Here is a 16,864-nt window from a genome sequence, read left to right on the forward strand (position 1 = left end):
AGAGTAGCTTTGATGTAGCTGCTGGTTTGCAGCTTCTGGTGGCCCAGACTTTAATTTCTGTATGTGTACTTTAATGCATTCGGTAAAAGACATAAAGAGAAGGACAGCCAAGGAAGATTATGTACTATTATTTTTTTATTTTTGTTATAGTTGCATGCAGTCAGAAAAGGTAGTATTTTGGTGGCTAGTTAATGTTTTATTGATTGAAAGAAAGACAGTTCGGAAGTGATTTGGACTCATGACTGAAAGAGTAGGTTGTTGTGTCTGTCTGAAAGAATTGCACATGTTATGCTGTCCATATGCAGAATCCATAACCACATGATATGCTTCAACTGTCAAGTTTTTAGAAATTATCTATACAGCCTCCTACCTATCTCACTCCAGGCACACTGATGCAGTTCAAATAGTAGAAAATCTGGAAAAACCTCTTCCCTTCACCATATTTATTACATACTTGATATGTGCCAATTTTCTAATCCTTTTTTAATACTTCAGTGCTCCCTTTTCGCAAGGACTTCCTTTTTCTGCATCTGCTATTTGAAACCATCCAAGTGAGGCTCGGGGAGAGCACTGGAGTGGAACAAACAAAATGGGTTTTTGAGAAAAACCTCCTTGCTAAGAGGGCATCATTAGACGGCTATTGCTGTGAAAATTCCTTGTTAAATTTTAATGTGGTCATCTCTACAGAGTTTCTTACAGAGTGGCAGTTAGAATGCTCATATGCCTCCAGTTTTGCTTGAATTTGTATTAGATCTGTAGGAAATAGTGAAAGTTGTATTTAGAAAGAGTATTTTTGCCTTCTATGCTGTAGGTGTGAGGGGACTTTTCAGAGTAGTTGCTTTTGCCTTCTCTGTCCTTGAACAACTGAAGAAAAAAGATTGAAGGAGCAGAAGTGAGATCTACAATACCTGACACTATGTTAAATACAGCTGATGAGGCAGAGGAATAGATTGAAATTCAGCATTTTCTCCAAGGTACAGGTTAGGAAGTGGGGCTTCGAGATAGTAAACAATGTAAAGGTTGAGGTGAGACAACAGTGACATTGCAAATGGGAATATGAAGCTTTCTTTCTGCTGTCAAGTTTGACTTTTTGACCAAAGTGAGATCTTTAGCATGGGGAGTCCAGTCCCCTGAAGACTTTGGACTTTAACCTTTTGATTTTCAGAGTATTTTATTTTAACCCTAACTTTTGCAGACTAATTATGAATTACTGCCTTTTAATTTAAATTCCTTTGATATTAGCTGTTAATTTGGTATAACTGAAACTAGTTATTCTGAGTTTCTCAAGCTGTTTCAGTGGATTTATGCAGCTTACAAATGAGTTTGAATGGTGGTGTTCCTTAGTTTTGATCTCAGCCATGCTGGCAGTGGTACTTGCTAGGTGTCCTCTACAGTGGAAGGTTTCAGAGAGCATTGACACAATGAAAATTGAGTCATAGCTTTCCTCATGGTTCTGATATTCATAACATGCCAGTCATGTTTACTGAAGCTGTGCAATGAATTGAAAAATGTAATGGCTGCAAGTGGCTGGGTAGAATAAGAAATGAATAAACTAATACCAGAAAATCTGATACCATCATCTTTTTTCTTCACTCCAAATGAAATTTGTTCTTTCACGTTATAATTTGACTTCTTATCATCATGCATTTTCAACCTCTAGGAGATTGAAGAACTTGACAGGAAGCTGGAGTATGAGATGTTGCATAAGGAGTCAGCACAGCAGCATCTAATGAGTAGGCAGAGGTGGATTCTGGATGGTTTGGATCTCACAAATGAAGCTGTGGACATGAATGCGGAAAGACACATGACAGTTCTGTTAAGACAGGCCATGAATAAATGTAGACAATTTATAAACCTGTACCAGCAAAGGTAAGTTCTTTGGTGTCAGGTTTTACTATGTTACTGCAGTTCATATGGTCCATAAGATGTTCTAGAGAAACAGCAGGAGTGTTGGGGAGGGACCATGCATCTGTGTTTGAACTCTGCCTTCTTGTGCTGTGGCCCAGAGCGTAACTGAGCAGCTGGGAAAATTGAAATAAGAAACATGAAATAATAATAACTTAGCATATAAATTGTGCTGTGTGTTGCGTGGCAGTTGCCATTTTTTTTGACAAGAACAGTGGAAAAATAATGATACTCCTTAGCATTAAGGAGGAAAAGATTTTTTTTTTCCTATTACTTTGTCTCCAAAGAAGATACGTAGGGACATCACAGCAACATGGTCTGCTGGGGTCAGAGGAAATAGCTGAGACAATTTAAATTGAATTTCCATCTCCACTGTCATACTGTAGACTGAATTCCCTGGCACACAATTATTTTTGATGAAGAGATGAACTCCTCTTCAATTTCAATTTTCTCTGGCCAGTTTTTAATTAAAGATATCAGTTACAAATAAAATGCCTCTTGGGAGATATATAAAAATATCTGTTGTCATAAAGGCTGACTAGCAAAAAATGGGTGATAATTTGCAAAATTGCAGCCTATTTTATTACTTTTATTGTAGTTGCAGGAGGTAGAAATGACATTTCCACATGTATTGCACAGTATTAAAAGCCTAGCACATTTCAAGCTTCATGTGACATCCTCAAAGTGTGCTTTCCATTAGAAAGAGTGTTTTCCACAAAGCCACTAAAATACTAAAAATGGCTGTGATAGTGGTAAGTCTGTTTTAATTCTGAAAAGGCTGGAGCTCTACTCAGTTTAGATGAACATTTTTCCTGTTGCAGAAGTAAAGAGTCAGTAGAAGGTGAGATAAATCTCTGCAGTAGTATCCACAAGCCAGTAACCTATCAGGGTGGCCTTCAAAGAAAATGCAGCTGGGCTTTACTTGAAAACTTACTGGAAGAAACAAGTTTAGTGCTTCTGTACATTGCAGGATTTGTACATGATGTCATCATGTTTTGGTCTAGAAAAGAAAAATAATCACCAACGATGAGGAAGTTAACTGTTTAATATCATATTTCAGCTACGAATAGATCCACAACTTGCCTTAAAGTGTGGTGAGGAAATTTAAAGTGGAGGGAGGAGGATGGGGGCAGGTTGAGTCACATTGCTTTGGAGTGATTCCAGATTTGAATTGTGTGCAAGAGCATAGCCTTAGGTTCTGCTCTGATGTTTGCTTGAAGGTTCAGAGAAGAAGGGAAGAGAATCTGGCATATTTTAGAAGTTAGGCTGCTCACAGTAGATTTGCTGACAGACATGTGCTTCCAGAATGGGTGACCTTCAGATTTTGTTTCCTATAATACAGTCATTGCACCTGGGAACATTTCAGTGTTAATTCTGTCTTTCACTTCAGCTTGAGAGATGAGCAGTGGAATTGCGTGGTGCTTGAAGATCTCCTGGAAAATATAGAAACGAATGCATTTTTGGCAATTTATAGTCAGGTAAGCATGAAATTGAACATAGCTTCCAAGTTTAAATTACAGCTGTATCTGGATATCGGCTTCTTTTTTGGGAACCATTAGATGTATTTAGAGTTACTCTCTGCTAGGAGTTCCTACCAGTTTGCAGCCTATACTGTCAGTCACTTCAGTTAATTCTGAGCTACTTTCAGCCTTTTGAATTTTATGGAGTTATACTTCTGTTTGTTCATTTACAAATCTTTTCAGGGTTTGTCCTGTTGCATTTCATTCTGTAAAGAGCTGAAGTGCCTGATTTTCTGGTTATCAGACAGATTTACAGTTGGATTTTCATGTAATGAAAAAAGGGGTTTTTTTAGATTTTGATGAGTGTTAAAGAACCATTTGTATTGCTTTTGTTTCAAAATTAAATTATAGCAGGACTGCTAGTTAAGTTTTCTAGTATCATTACTCATACTTGTTTTCAAAATGAGTGTCTTGTCTTCAGATAATTTGCTGTGTGTTAGCTGCTTGTCAGTCCTACAAAGGCCTTAACAATGAATCTGTTGATTGACCCCAGTTTTTATCTGCAGGCTGATTTTGGTTGAGATATGTAGCTAGCATCAAAAAAGACCTGGTGGAGCAGCTTTCTGCATCCAAGTATTATGCCTCCCAGGGACAGGTGTGGTCAGAGTCCCCTGTATCATGAACTGGAAGCTTCAGAGACCGCCATGTCGAGGGAGGACCATGTTAGTTTAAGGATCTCTCATTTTTTCCCTGTGTCTTAGTTTGTTTCTGCTGAGTCGCTCCAGAGGATCTGTTCCATAACCTTACCAAGCACTGACAGGCTTCTTGTTCCCCAGATCCTACTAGGAATAGCAGAAACTGCTGCAGAAGAAAGCAGTACTAAAGTCATGCATAAAGTATACATAATAAATAACTGGTTTAAAGGTCCTGAGAACACTTAGCCAAAAAGAGCAGCATAAGTCTCAGACATCTGTCATGTTTATTCTCACTTAATGTTGCATTTTGTAGGTTTCTAGAAGAGCAGTTTCTAAAGACCAGAAGTACAGCACAGTACTATAGAAATTAGATTTAGGTGTCAGTATTAAAATTTAAGCTCTTAATTGCATTCCTCTTCAAAGAAGAATCAAATAATTTCTTCACTAAGTAGCTTGAGCAAACATCTGTTTGGTGTTCAACTTGGTGCCTGGTAGACTGAAAATATTTTAAGAACTGTACCAATTTACTAATCTCTCATCAGTCTTAGGATTTTGTCTTGTAAATTCTGTGTCATCTCAGTGGTTTCCATGGAATATCCATAACAACAATGAAGAGGCCAGAAAACTTTGGAAAGTGGCTAGTTTTCTTAGCTTTTGGAGAGAATTCTCTGCATGAAGGACAATTATGGGAAAAGGAGGTTGATTGATTTCCTTATTTTGTGTGGCTGTCTGAATTTGGTTTAAGACTGCCTTGCTGGTGACACATTGTTTCTTTCAAAGAAGATTCAGTTAATGAAGATTCACATCCAGGGATCTCCTAGGTGAATTCACTCCTCTGAAAAGTTGTCACGCAGAAAAACAGGCAAACATTTGCTGTGGACAAAGAACCTGGCGGTCTTTCTGCATGGTGGGACCTTGTGGGGTTTTATGTGACATGGGCTTTGTAGTCATCTCCTCTCCATCAACACTTACAGGAGGCTCTGCAGAGTGGTCATAACTCAGCTGTCACGAGTCATCGTGTTTGGCACATCTTACCTAACTTCAGTTATCTGAGTTACATGTATGGCTTGAATAGACAGCAACAGTTTTGTTTTTTTTTCTGGCATTCTTTAAGACATTTAATTTGCTTTCATTTGCCTTACTCTTTTCTTCCCACCTGGTTTTCAATATATTGTTGACTTTTCATATTAGAAACACCCTGGGGACACTGTATTTATGACAACAGAGTAGAAAATAGCAGTGGAATTTCAGTGTTTGGAATGGGGCAGGAAATGGGGCTGAGTGTCTGTGGAACAACTAAATTTGAATTCAGTCTATTTGAATGTTATATGAATATGCTTTACTGCTGAGCTTTGGGCAAAAATGGGCAGGACGTTTGGAAATAAAAAAATACTACCTAAAGAAAAGCAGGTGTTTTCCTTCACCTCCTAAATAGGGTCATAAACTGTTCACTGAGCTTATCCAGAATCTGTTTTTAAGAGAAGCTGAACAATGAAGTGATCAGCCATGACAATGTGTAAAGTTTTTCATGGCTGTCTTTCCCTCCGTAATTTTACAGACCGAGGAATGCCATATTGCTTCCTTGCTGTCTTGAAAGGATTTCCTTAGAGTAGTGGAATCCATAAATTAGTTAAGCCTTACATGTCAGACTATAACTGCCTTGTGATTTTTTAGACCAAAAGGCATTGAGTACATGCCCTAAGCAAATACGCCAAGATGAACTGGTTATTTAGCATTTACATTAACAATATCCCAAATGAAATGGACAACCATTATGTATGTTGGCCACTTTGGGTAGGAGCAGTGAACATAGGAGTGTGACCACTTGATACCAAAATTGTCCCTCCTACAATAATCTTCAGTAATATTTTTTGTTTCTGTAATGACTATTTATTTAATAACAGTAATTAAGATTGATTAGCAATTATTTTCAATGCTGAAGTTATTGTCTTCTACTCATTTGATCATCTAGGAGCTTCGTCTGGCAGGTTATTTAGCTAAACTGACGAGGGTGCCAATGGAGGTGTTGCACAGGGTCCTGAACTTGTTGCTGCCCTCCAGCTCACAAAGTGAGGTTCTTTCTGTCCTCGATTCCATCAGTAAATATTCAGATGGTGGTGTTGAAAGTGACAGTAATGGAGATGAGTCTGGCAGCTGTAAGAAAAGGTAGGTGGTGATGTTTTCTGGTAGATCACTGCAAGAAAAGATTGTTACTTTATGTGTATGTGTATTTGCTGGACAATGAGATTGACAGCTATATTCAAAAATCACAGGTGCATAAGTTTCCTTTTGAACTATTTTTCTGGCGTAAAAATATTTTAAAACTGCTACCTTATTTTGTGAAATATTTTAACTATAATAAATAGATTGATTAAAGGTTTGAAAATTTTTGTAAGTTCATTAATTAATCAGTTATTTCAGAGATTTATAAATCCTGTTCTGATCATTTTCTTTCTGTTGCTGGAATTAGAGTTTGTTAAAATATTTTTCTTCCACTTTTATTTTAAATAATGTTTATAACGTGCTGAGTTTTAGGTGTCTGTAGCTCTTAAAGATGTAAAGGAGATCCTCCTTCCTAATAGTGGAAGTTGCCACCTTACAGATGTCTGTCCCTTTGTAGTTAATTACTGAAGTTCCAAGGGGCCATTGTGTTTCCCTGTTCTCACAGAAACTGATAGACTCTCAGGGCCCTCATCATTCCCCTTTAGCCCCATTAACATGAGCAGAAACTGATAGACTCTCAGGGCCCTCATCATTCCCCTTTAACCCCATTAACATGAGCAGAAATCTGTGCAGTAACATCAAGGGATGCTCCTGGACCTGCTCTCCCAACTCCCTGCCATGACTTGGGAAGGAGACAAAAGCAGATGTTGTGGCACTGAGCACACTCATTGACAGATGTGGGTTGTCAAGGAACAGATAAGAGTCCTTGGTACCATGCCCTGAGGTGTGATCTTAGCTGATTTAAATGATTTGTGGCAGGGCAGCAAAAGTACTTGAACTCTTACTGACTGCATTTGTGGTATTGCTGTTATGTGCTTGGTAGCTAAAGTCAGAGAGGGAAGAAAAATATGTATATATGTGTATATGCTGCTGGGAATTTTTCTTTCCTGCTCCTTCAGGAACAGCCAAGAGTTGTGGCAAACACTGGAGAATAAAATAAGGCAAGATCTGATAAACAGAAGTTTAGAAAACATCCCTTCCCTAAACAAGAGAAAAGACAGGTAAGGAGAAAACCAGAACAAACACACCTGGGGATTTTTTGTTTATAGTTTATTTAATGTCCCAAAATTCTTCCTACAGCTGTTAGAAATCAGAAAATTAGTTCATAAGTATGCATATTCTAACACTCTTCTATTTAGTGCTTGTGGTTCCTATTTACATAGGAAATGTGTACACATAATAAGCAGTATAGTAAATACCTAAAAAGATTTTTCTGTACATATCCACAAAACTCTCACATATTTCACATACATTGCTCCTCTTCCCTATATTTATATATTATAAGGTTACCTTTTCATTTTGCTATTTTGTATCTCAGAAAATGATACCTGAATTATTGGGGATTAGAATGAAAACTACAATCACTCTGTTGAAATACGATTTTCTTTAGCTTCCAAAGTCACCACTTGTGTGACAAGTTCTGTTATATGAAGTTATGCATTTTTTGCCTCAGTTTTCACTTTTTAATTCAATTTTTTCCATTAATGTAGCTTGATAAAGAAGAAGCAACTTGCTCTCTTGGAAAAAGCAGCATTCATTCTTCTGGGATGTTCACCTGCACATTCTCCTAGGGAACAGCCTGATCCACCTGTTTCTCTGAGGTCTGCAACTGCTGAAGCCATAGAGCTTTTAGACACAGGGGAGAAGATATTTTTGTTCCGTGAGCCAACTGATCCTATACTTGCTTTGCATAATTTTCCAAGAAAAAAGAAAAAGAACTTTCTGAATTCTAAAAAGGCTGCTCGTGCAAACATGGACTCATAACAGCAACTTCCATCTAAAGTATCAATTAGGGAAGAGGAAATTATTTGAAATTCAGTAAAATGAGGAGAAAGAATGAAGTGTATGGTTCAAATAACATGTATTGTTTTAATCTGATTTATCTGATATTGGAAAAGCGATGTAATTTTAGAATGGCACAGTTAGTGATGTGCATCTTGCACTTTTTATTTCCTGTCAGTGCTTTGTTGCACTAGGTGAAATTTGGGTGTTCTATGATGCACATTCTGGCAGCCAGGACTCTGTGTTCGTTCACTACATTTTGGTCATTTTTGCACTGATTTTACTATAGCTGTATTTTCATAATTTATACAGAAAGGTTATTTATTGTATATAGTAGGTACTGATTTACTATTGTATTTATATTTTTGTGGTAACCGGCAGTGTAGCAGATGACATGAAGAGATGAAGTGGATGAACCACATGTCCTCTGTTCTCTGATTTTATGTTATTCTACTTAATTTACTGTTTAACACTGTGTTCCTAATAGGCTTTGCATGTTACTTCTGCAGTCTGTGTTCTGCACTGACAGCTGGTAGTCCAGATCTTTAGCATATACTTGTGTACTTAGCCTTACATCCTGGAGTAAGTTCAGCGTTTCGCTGTTTCTAAACTTACTTCAGTTGAACTGTGAATGTGGCTACAGTCCAAACTGTTAAATATTTACAACCTGTTGCAGTCATTTTCTTGGTGAAGCAGTGTCATCACATTTGCTCAGCAGAAAAGTAAAAAATGTAAATGGGCATGTAATGCCGTCAGAAGCTCTTTCGATTGCAGTGCTGCCAATTTTCACAATTTTAGGTATTTTTGAAGTTCTGAATTATTCCTGAATTTCTCTAAATTGATGAGAATATAATTTTATGCTTCAAAAAGAGTTAATTTTTAAACCTGTCTAGTTGACTCGAAGAATCTATAAATATGAATCCTAAAAAGAGGAACAGGAAAAAGCTAATTAAAATAACCACATGTATTTATTAACATTTTATATTATTCAAGCCTATTTTGAGGGGGTTGTAACTGTATTTGAATGCTATGCTCTGAGGCCACTGTGATAATATGTTTTGTATTTTTTCATGTACAGATCTTCTCTGCCTTTTTATTAGTAGGGTGCCATGTTATTTAAAAATTAAAATGTTATAATATACATGTCTCTGCAGTTGGCATTTTTTCCCCACTTCTCTGACGAGTTTAAATCTTCATCCCACAGTAAACAAGAATTAGTGTTTCCTATTGCTACTCACATTAGAAAATGTATGCAGTAATTAGACTGACAGTCCTAATTATTATTTCATTGCATTCTTCAGTCTTTTCATGGAAGTATTTATTGTCGGAAAGAGGAGTCTGTCAGGGTTGTGGGAGTTCAGAGTTGCTGTTTTAGCTGTGTCTGGTATTTCATCCCCAAGGCACAGGTGGGTAAAGAGTAGGGTCTGTCCTGACTTGGAGGTGAGCCAGAGCTGTATAGGAGGAGCCTCAGGTGTTTCAGAAAGAGGCAAGAAAGCAATTGGAAAACTTGGACAGCTCATGGCTGCGAGGAGCACTTGAAAGCTGAAGTACTTTCTTGAATGTCAGTCCCTTCCAGGATTTCTTTGCAAGCCCAGACTCTTCACTGTTACAATGTAAGAGGGAAATGACAGTAACCCATCACAGATAAGACATGGAGGCCAATAGCTCTAATAGGTTACAATAATAAAATGCAACATCTGAATATTGATTACAATATCAATTTATTATCCTTAATAGTTAATCTTTATGTCTAGCAATAGAAAGCTGATTTGTAACTCTCTCACACCTCATCACAAATTTGAAGCGGTTCAGTGACTGTAAATATTCTGGCAGGGAAAGTCACTCTCTGCTATGCACTCTCACTCTCATATCATGCAGTACATATTCAGAGAAATGTCCAGATCTTAACATCTCTTGTGCCTTGTGAAAGAAGCACTAACTAGGAAATAGCCCACTTCAGTAAAGAGTTGGCTTATATTCAGCTTTGAGTTGCTCAGAGGACAGAGGCCAGCTGTTGATGGTACTGTTTTGTGTGTGTGCCATAGGTATTACCATCCTTACTTCACAACTGAAACCTCCCAAAGAATGTGTGTGCTGGAGAAGCCATTCAAATTCCTCCCATTTGGCTTCACAGTCATTAATACAAGAAGTAGTATAAGGCCAGTACTTCAGTATTTGAAACATTGTCCAAATCAATTGTGTTCCCTTGGAAGTTCATTGCTTCTCCTGTTGCGCTTGACAGTTCCCTCTGTACTCCCATCTCCATTGCACTGTTGTCTTCCATTAACATGAAGCCGTTAGACAAGAAACCAAAACATATGAAGAACAACCAAAAGTAACTGTCCTTGGAGAATGATGCTTTAATCCATACAGTAAATAAGAACTTACTGGCAATGGTAAATTTTATTGAAGAAATTACTTTCCATGCTAGACTACTAAACTGTACCATTTGTCATTTAGAAATTAGTTATGATTTTTTCAACATGTACTTCAGGAATGTTAGCCTGCAGCTAACAGCCCTTGTGCCCAGGGTTCAAGATTTTCAGGAAGTTTACTTAAGCACAGGCTCCTCACCATTATGAACAACCCACTTTTCCACTCACCTTGCTGTATTTTTGGCTTGGGATATCTGGATGCTGGATTAGCATGCAATACATATTCCTCACTATGTCAAGCTTTTAAATAAAATACTACATTTTGAAGGTTGGTGTCCTTTTAATAAAAAGAATCCCATGTGATGAAAAATATTTTAGGGAGGATGCACTAAAAGTCTCCTGCAGTGATTGAGGTGAAAATGCTTCTGTGAAACATTTGGGTTGAGATTTCCTATCATAAATTTATATTTAATTTCTTTAACTTTGGTATTGTGTATTAATTTAATATGAAGTAGAATGCACATGCTAAGCCTAATGAAGAATAATTCATACCAAGAGTGAATAACTGGATGTTCTGGGAGAGACTGTGTCAAAGTCAATCTGTTGTAAACAAAAGTGAGAATATCTCTATGGACCTGGCACTTCACTACAGAAAAATGTACAAATGGAAGTAAAAGGATTGACACTTTGGAAGAAATAATTCTTTTATTTAATAGGTTTTACCTTCACTGATTACTCTGTTTTGCGTTTAGATGAATTTTTAAAGTGGTAATGTCTCTTCAATAAGGTCAGTTCTGCAAAATACTTATCTGCCTTATTTGAACCTGGGGAGCTCATGCTGTTTTCTTTCGTTATCTAGTATTTAGCCAGCTGCTGTTTTAACACCTTCATTTCTTCGGGGGAATGTTAAGTTTTTATGCTGTTACCTTTGTAAAACCCAGTGCCAATAACTACACTGCCTTTTGTCAACAGCTCCAGCTTCCCAGGAGACTGACAGTGGGATTTTCAAAGCATCAAATGCCAAGTTCACTCATCTGTTGCCCCGTGCTGTGCTTATGCAGCCTTAGGTGTACTAGCATTAAGCTTATTTTCCTTGCTGAGTTATAAAGCTGTATTGTCACAGGCTGTTGAGAGCTGTGCGAGTTCATATGAATAGCAATATTGTGCAAGTGATGAACATTATCCTCCTAGCTGAGTGCTCCAGGTAGGATCTAGCCTTTTCCACATTCTGTTTCTCCACTCAATACCTCTTGTAAAAATGACTGGCAAAGGCCACCAGCTCAGGTCTTTAGTACTGTCTTCCTACTTGTTTTCTTGTTATTCACAGGGAGCAAGGCAAGGAAAGTCATTCAGACTCCACACTTGTGAAAGACTGTACAGTGGGCTCACTGTTTGCCTTTGTGTTGCAGACAAACTGTGACCTAAATTTAATTTTAATCTCATTAATATATTTAATGAGAACTGGTAGTATCCACCTCTGTATTTGAGCAATAGCAAATATTTGAGCAATTTAACAATATATTTATTCTTATCTGAAACCACTAGTTATTTTCTCACATCAGCTCTATCCAGAAGCTTGAGTGTCACACTGACCAAAAGCAATTTGTTTTCCCCAAGGTTCGGAGATTCTTCTGGAGAGCAGAAGACAGACATTTGCAGGGAACTGACTTTTGAAAAAGTCAGCTTCTTTGGAGCATCTTCTTCAATTATGCCAGAGAAGCTAGCTCAGAAAAGAGGCTGTGTGTTTTCAACCACTTTTGTTTGAAAAAAGATGACCAAATAAGAAAATAAATTAAAACCTGGAAGTGGCAGGTATCGTTCCAAGCTAAAATGGCATTCAGAATCTGAGGGCAGAACTTGGTAGATTGGAGCATTGCTGAGAGAATTTAGTCCTTGATACTGTGGAATTGAGAATGCTGATTACAGTATGTGAATGGTTTTATAGGTACTCAAATGAGCGTAGATATTCCTATGCAAAGTTTCAGAAGAAGAAAAAAAATATTTCTTTCAGGAGTATGAATTTAAAGGCCATTATAAAATACCTTGAGTGGATAGATGTGCAATGTCTGTACTAAATGGGATAAATGTATAATTGTTTGTCATACTTTTCCAATATATTGTTCTGCTTATGGCTTGACCATCACTAGTAATTAAATTTTGTCATGTCTGCCAACAGATTTGTCTTTGTTTGCTGTTGACTGCTAGTAATTCATCACTCTAAAATTACCATTTTGGTCCTTGCTTTATCCTTTCCTAAGTGTCCCTTTTTTCCAGGAGAATGAATATGTTAGAGATCGTGCTGTTCCCTGATGATTCAAACCCGCATGAATCCCCACTTTTTTTATTTTTAAATTTGTTTTCTCTTTAGTTGTAAGGTTAGATGATGGTTTAATGAACACTGACTAGCTTTGTTGCTACCTGAAATACTGGTGGCCAAGTCTGGGGTACTGTACGTTGCTTTTCTCCACACAATTTTCAGAACAAATGTAGTATGCCATGTTTAAAAAAAAATCTAATCAAAACAAGCTACAGAATCTTTCAGTATGACTTACGTGGCTTTATAAAGAGATGTAAGCCTTTGAACAAATTCTAGAATAATACAACTATCTTTTCGTAGGAGAGAAGAGGAAAATCCATATCTGACCAATTTGATTGTGAAGTTCATGATTCTGTTTATTAACTTTTCACTTTATTTATGTAACAAACCAGCATGCTCTTAACGTGAATGTCTTTTTGAGGGATGCAGTACTTTTTGTGGAATATGTTCCTAGTTGCATAGATAGTAGAAGAAATGAAGTGCTGGTTTCCATGGACTGGTTTCAGTCCCGTGTCTGCGTCTCAGAAAAGAGCTGGAATTATGTGGTTCTCCCTTGTGTGAGGAGAATGGCTCTGTGCAGCAGCTAGTGAAGTCTGTAGCTTTCTAGAATCTCTGTGTGTTCCCAGTTAAAGAAGGTAATCCTCGGGGAGGTGTTTGTTTTTGGGTTTTGGTTAGTTTGGGGTTTTTTTAATGAGGTTTACGAGACAATACATAAATGTAGGTTTACTTTGCAATCTCTGAACATAATCCCAGCTGCATCAGTACTAAGAAGCTGCTTATAGCATTGAGTTTTATCTTTGGTGTCTGCAAACCCAAACAGTCTGTGCCATCTCTGCTCAGAAAGCACCCAGGATGAAGTGATTCCCTACAGATCAGCTCCTACCTTGCCCTCCACAGTCTCTGTCTTTTTGAATGGAAATGTGACAATTTTTCACATGTACTGGGATCCAAAAGAAAAGCTCTGGGCTTTTTTGTCAACTCCTTTCATTCAGTTTTAGTTTTCTGTCATGAGACGGTTAAACAAGAAGCCTGTGTGAATCCCAGTGGTGGATGAATAAAGATCTGGGAACCGAGGCCCAGATTCACTTCATTTCACTTGTAAATAGAACAACAAGTGAGAAATCCTAGCAGCAGTGGAATAAGGCAGTTTGAAGCCAGCTGTTGAATATGCAACATGGCCCTTCATGGAAATGCACTCCCAAATAGCAGTGCAGTGGTGGAAAGGGGATTTGTGAGCTGTCTTCTCCAAAGCAGGCATAGAAAAGCTGTGGATTCAGCAGATTTCCTGTGGGGTTTTGGTGCAAAGCAGGAATCTGTAGCACTAATGGCACTTGTGCTGACAAAGATCTCTGAATGCACCTTGCATGTTGCTGTTAAGAGTAAAGTTAATTTCTTATACTAAGCCCAGACTGTGAAAGGAATGCAATGAGGTTATGAAATTATTCTTAGAGTAACTGTAGAGTAACTGCCTTTGTGTCTGTGTTTGAGAGGTTTTCTCCCTAATTGAAGTGTATGAAGACAGCAATTCATCTGGAAGTAATATATGCTAAGGATGTGATAAAATTATGATATGAAAAACTCTATAAATTTTGGGGAGAAGAAAACCCCTGCAGAAATGACTGGGCATCTTCCTGGCTCCTCCAATTTTTATGCATATGAATAGTTCCTTAAATGCGATACTATTTACATAAATAAGGATGTCAGGGTTTGGTTAATACAAGCCCTGCAGACAGTGATTCAGTGTCATATACCTCTAGAGAGTAATTCAGTGTGGCACAAAATCCTGCTAGCATGTTCTGGCTGTCAAAGCGCGCTCTGGGCTCAGGGTACGTGCTGCAATTTGTTTTGCTGTATTTTGACCATCTAAATGTCATGGTGTCTAATCAAAGCTAAACGTCATGGCTTTCCTCATAACTGAGAGACAGGCACAGGCACTACCCCAGGAGGGTTTCTCCTGTTGGACCCTTTTGTCATGTATGGCTTCTGCAAGGCAGACGTGAATTTTCATTGTGCATCTCAGAACCTCTTTGCAAAAAAGGCACTGAGTTCCAGATATCATGGTTAGGAGAGAGAAGAATTAGGTTTTATTGGATTAACAAATATATTTGGGCAAAGCAGAGGGGCTTTACTGCTAGTAAGTAGTTTTTCAAACAAAATCAGAACTTTTCAGCTCTAGGCTGCAGTTGCTGCGGGAACAATTTCAAACAGGTATGGTATTAGAACAGGTCAATGTTTATAATGAAGGAATGTCTTTCATTTAAAAACAAAAGTTGTTTAGCACATATTAAACAAAACAAAATAAAAACATTTAGGCTGCGTTGTTTCCACTTTCCTTTTTCCTCTTTTACTTAATTCTTTTAAATAACGAAAATCTTTTCCCCTTTCCCCTGACTTTATTTAACTAGGCCTGGTTTTTTTGTTGTTGTTTGGTTTTTGTTTTGTTTTGTTTTTTTTTGTTTGGTTGGTTGGTTGGTTGTTTTTTTTTACTAGACGCAAAACATATTACAAAATGCTTGGATAAAAGAGTTCTTAATTTCAAACCAGTTTTTAATGGCTAAATCTACAATCATGTGACCTTGTATTAGTACTAATAATAGGATATTTATTTAGGGATCTGACATAGAAAATATGATCTTCAATGAATTCTTATCTAAAGACACCTACATTTCAGAAGCCTTGAACTGTTTTTTTCCACCGTTAAACTAGATTTTAATTTGCAGTTATGTTCCAGTGGTCATAAAGTAGTCCAGTCTCAGTGGTACTACATAGCTTGGTGTCTGATTGATGCTGAAACGTGTTTGTCATCTAGAAATTAGGTGGAGGTGGCTCAGTGGAGGCTCTCCAGCTGTGTTCTGCTCCCAGAGCATTTTGTGTGTGATCACTTGAGGGGCTGGGCTGGCCAGGCCATTGCTGACTGGCTGACACAGATCACACTTGCTGGAGGAATTATAGACATACATGTACTTTCTTAGTTAAGAGTTGGGTTTTCTCTTTCTAATCCCTTCCTAAACATCAGGGCTTTACAATATCTTTTAAGCAAGATATTTTAATGTTTCATCCTCCAGAAACAGTCAAATGCATATAAAACTGTCCTAGAAATCATGTGTAGATGCAACTTGTTAGCCCTCTCCTGCCTGAATGGATGAGGGCACTCACTGTAAGCTTGAAAGGAGAGGTGTTCCCCCCACCAGGCTGAGTTATGCTACTGCCAGAGAGGCAGCCTTTACATTGTCTAAATCCTCCAAAATCTTTAATGTAGTTGTCTGAAGTCTGAAAATCCAGTTATTCAAGTGCCTTAATTTCAGTGGGCGGAGAAAGTGAGGCAACAGTCATCTGGGCTTTGCATTGGACTTGTTCTGGACCCTTGGAGCAGTCAGTCTGAAGAGAAGTTGTGCGCTTTACCTGCTGGTGTTAAGCAACAGTTCAGCCTCTCACTTCATAACCATCATTACAAGATTTTTGAGTGGCTGAAAAAATTCTGGCAAACACTTGAATTCTGGCAATATCACACTGAGAAATATGTTTTTGATGAAAGCATTTAACTTGTTGCTGCCAGTTTTCATGCCCAACAGCTCTTGCTCCTTCTCCAGCTTCTCTGAGTGAGGACTGGGGCTGAGCCCTGAGGGAGTCAGGTACAGACGCCTTACAGGAGACAGAAGGACATTGTGAGGCCAATATGCTCAGGATGCTGCCATGCTCAGCTGTAACTCACCATGCTGTGAGAGAATCTTGGTTTTATTGCTAAAAGAGATTGAGACAATTGAGATTGTGTTAATCAAAATGAACACCAACAAATATTTAGACTCATGACAGTTAATATCTACAGAGCCTGCAAGGCTATCTTGGAGATAGATTTGCCTAGGAGTGAGTTCATGGCTCTGTTGCTGAAAAGACACAAGGAATCTGCTCCCTCTGGTTGAGGATGATGCCATTGTGTGCAGGAACTGTTGCTGCCTTGAGCGGAAATGCAGTTACTCATGTACTCATGTGCTATGCAATTGCATTACAGAAATTAAGTGTTGATCATATTTTTCCATCAGTCCCAACAGGAAATTTTATGGTTTGAGGGTTGGTGGTTTGTTTTTTTTTTTTTTTTTTTTCCTTAAT

At 37.9% G+C, this 16,864-nt stretch overlaps 1 protein-coding gene across 1 annotated transcript in view; it reads left to right on the forward strand.

Annotated features, from left to right (window-relative positions):
• EVC2 (EvC ciliary complex subunit 2) overlaps window positions 1-9,206 on the forward strand; it is a 62,608-nt gene extending 53,402 nt beyond the window's left edge. The window contains exons 18-22 of the mRNA XM_066185445.1: window positions 1,661-1,869; window positions 3,296-3,383; window positions 6,033-6,226; window positions 7,183-7,284; window positions 7,774-9,206. Of these exons, the coding sequence (XP_066041542.1) occupies window positions 1,661-1,869; window positions 3,296-3,383; window positions 6,033-6,226; window positions 7,183-7,284; window positions 7,774-8,047 (867 nt within the window). The 3' untranslated portion in view covers window positions 8,048-9,206. The remainder of the gene's footprint in view (window positions 1-1,660; window positions 1,870-3,295; window positions 3,384-6,032; window positions 6,227-7,182; window positions 7,285-7,773) is intronic.
• Window positions 9,207-16,864: the final 7,658 nt, after the last annotated feature.

Source organism: Chamaea fasciata, unplaced genomic scaffold (assembly GCF_029207755.1).
Source record: "Chamaea fasciata isolate MVZ Bird 193981 ecotype frontalis unplaced genomic scaffold, bChaFas1.0.hap1 SCAF_6, whole genome shotgun sequence".
Taxonomy (NCBI): domain Eukaryota; kingdom Metazoa; phylum Chordata; class Aves; order Passeriformes; family Sylviidae; genus Chamaea; species Chamaea fasciata.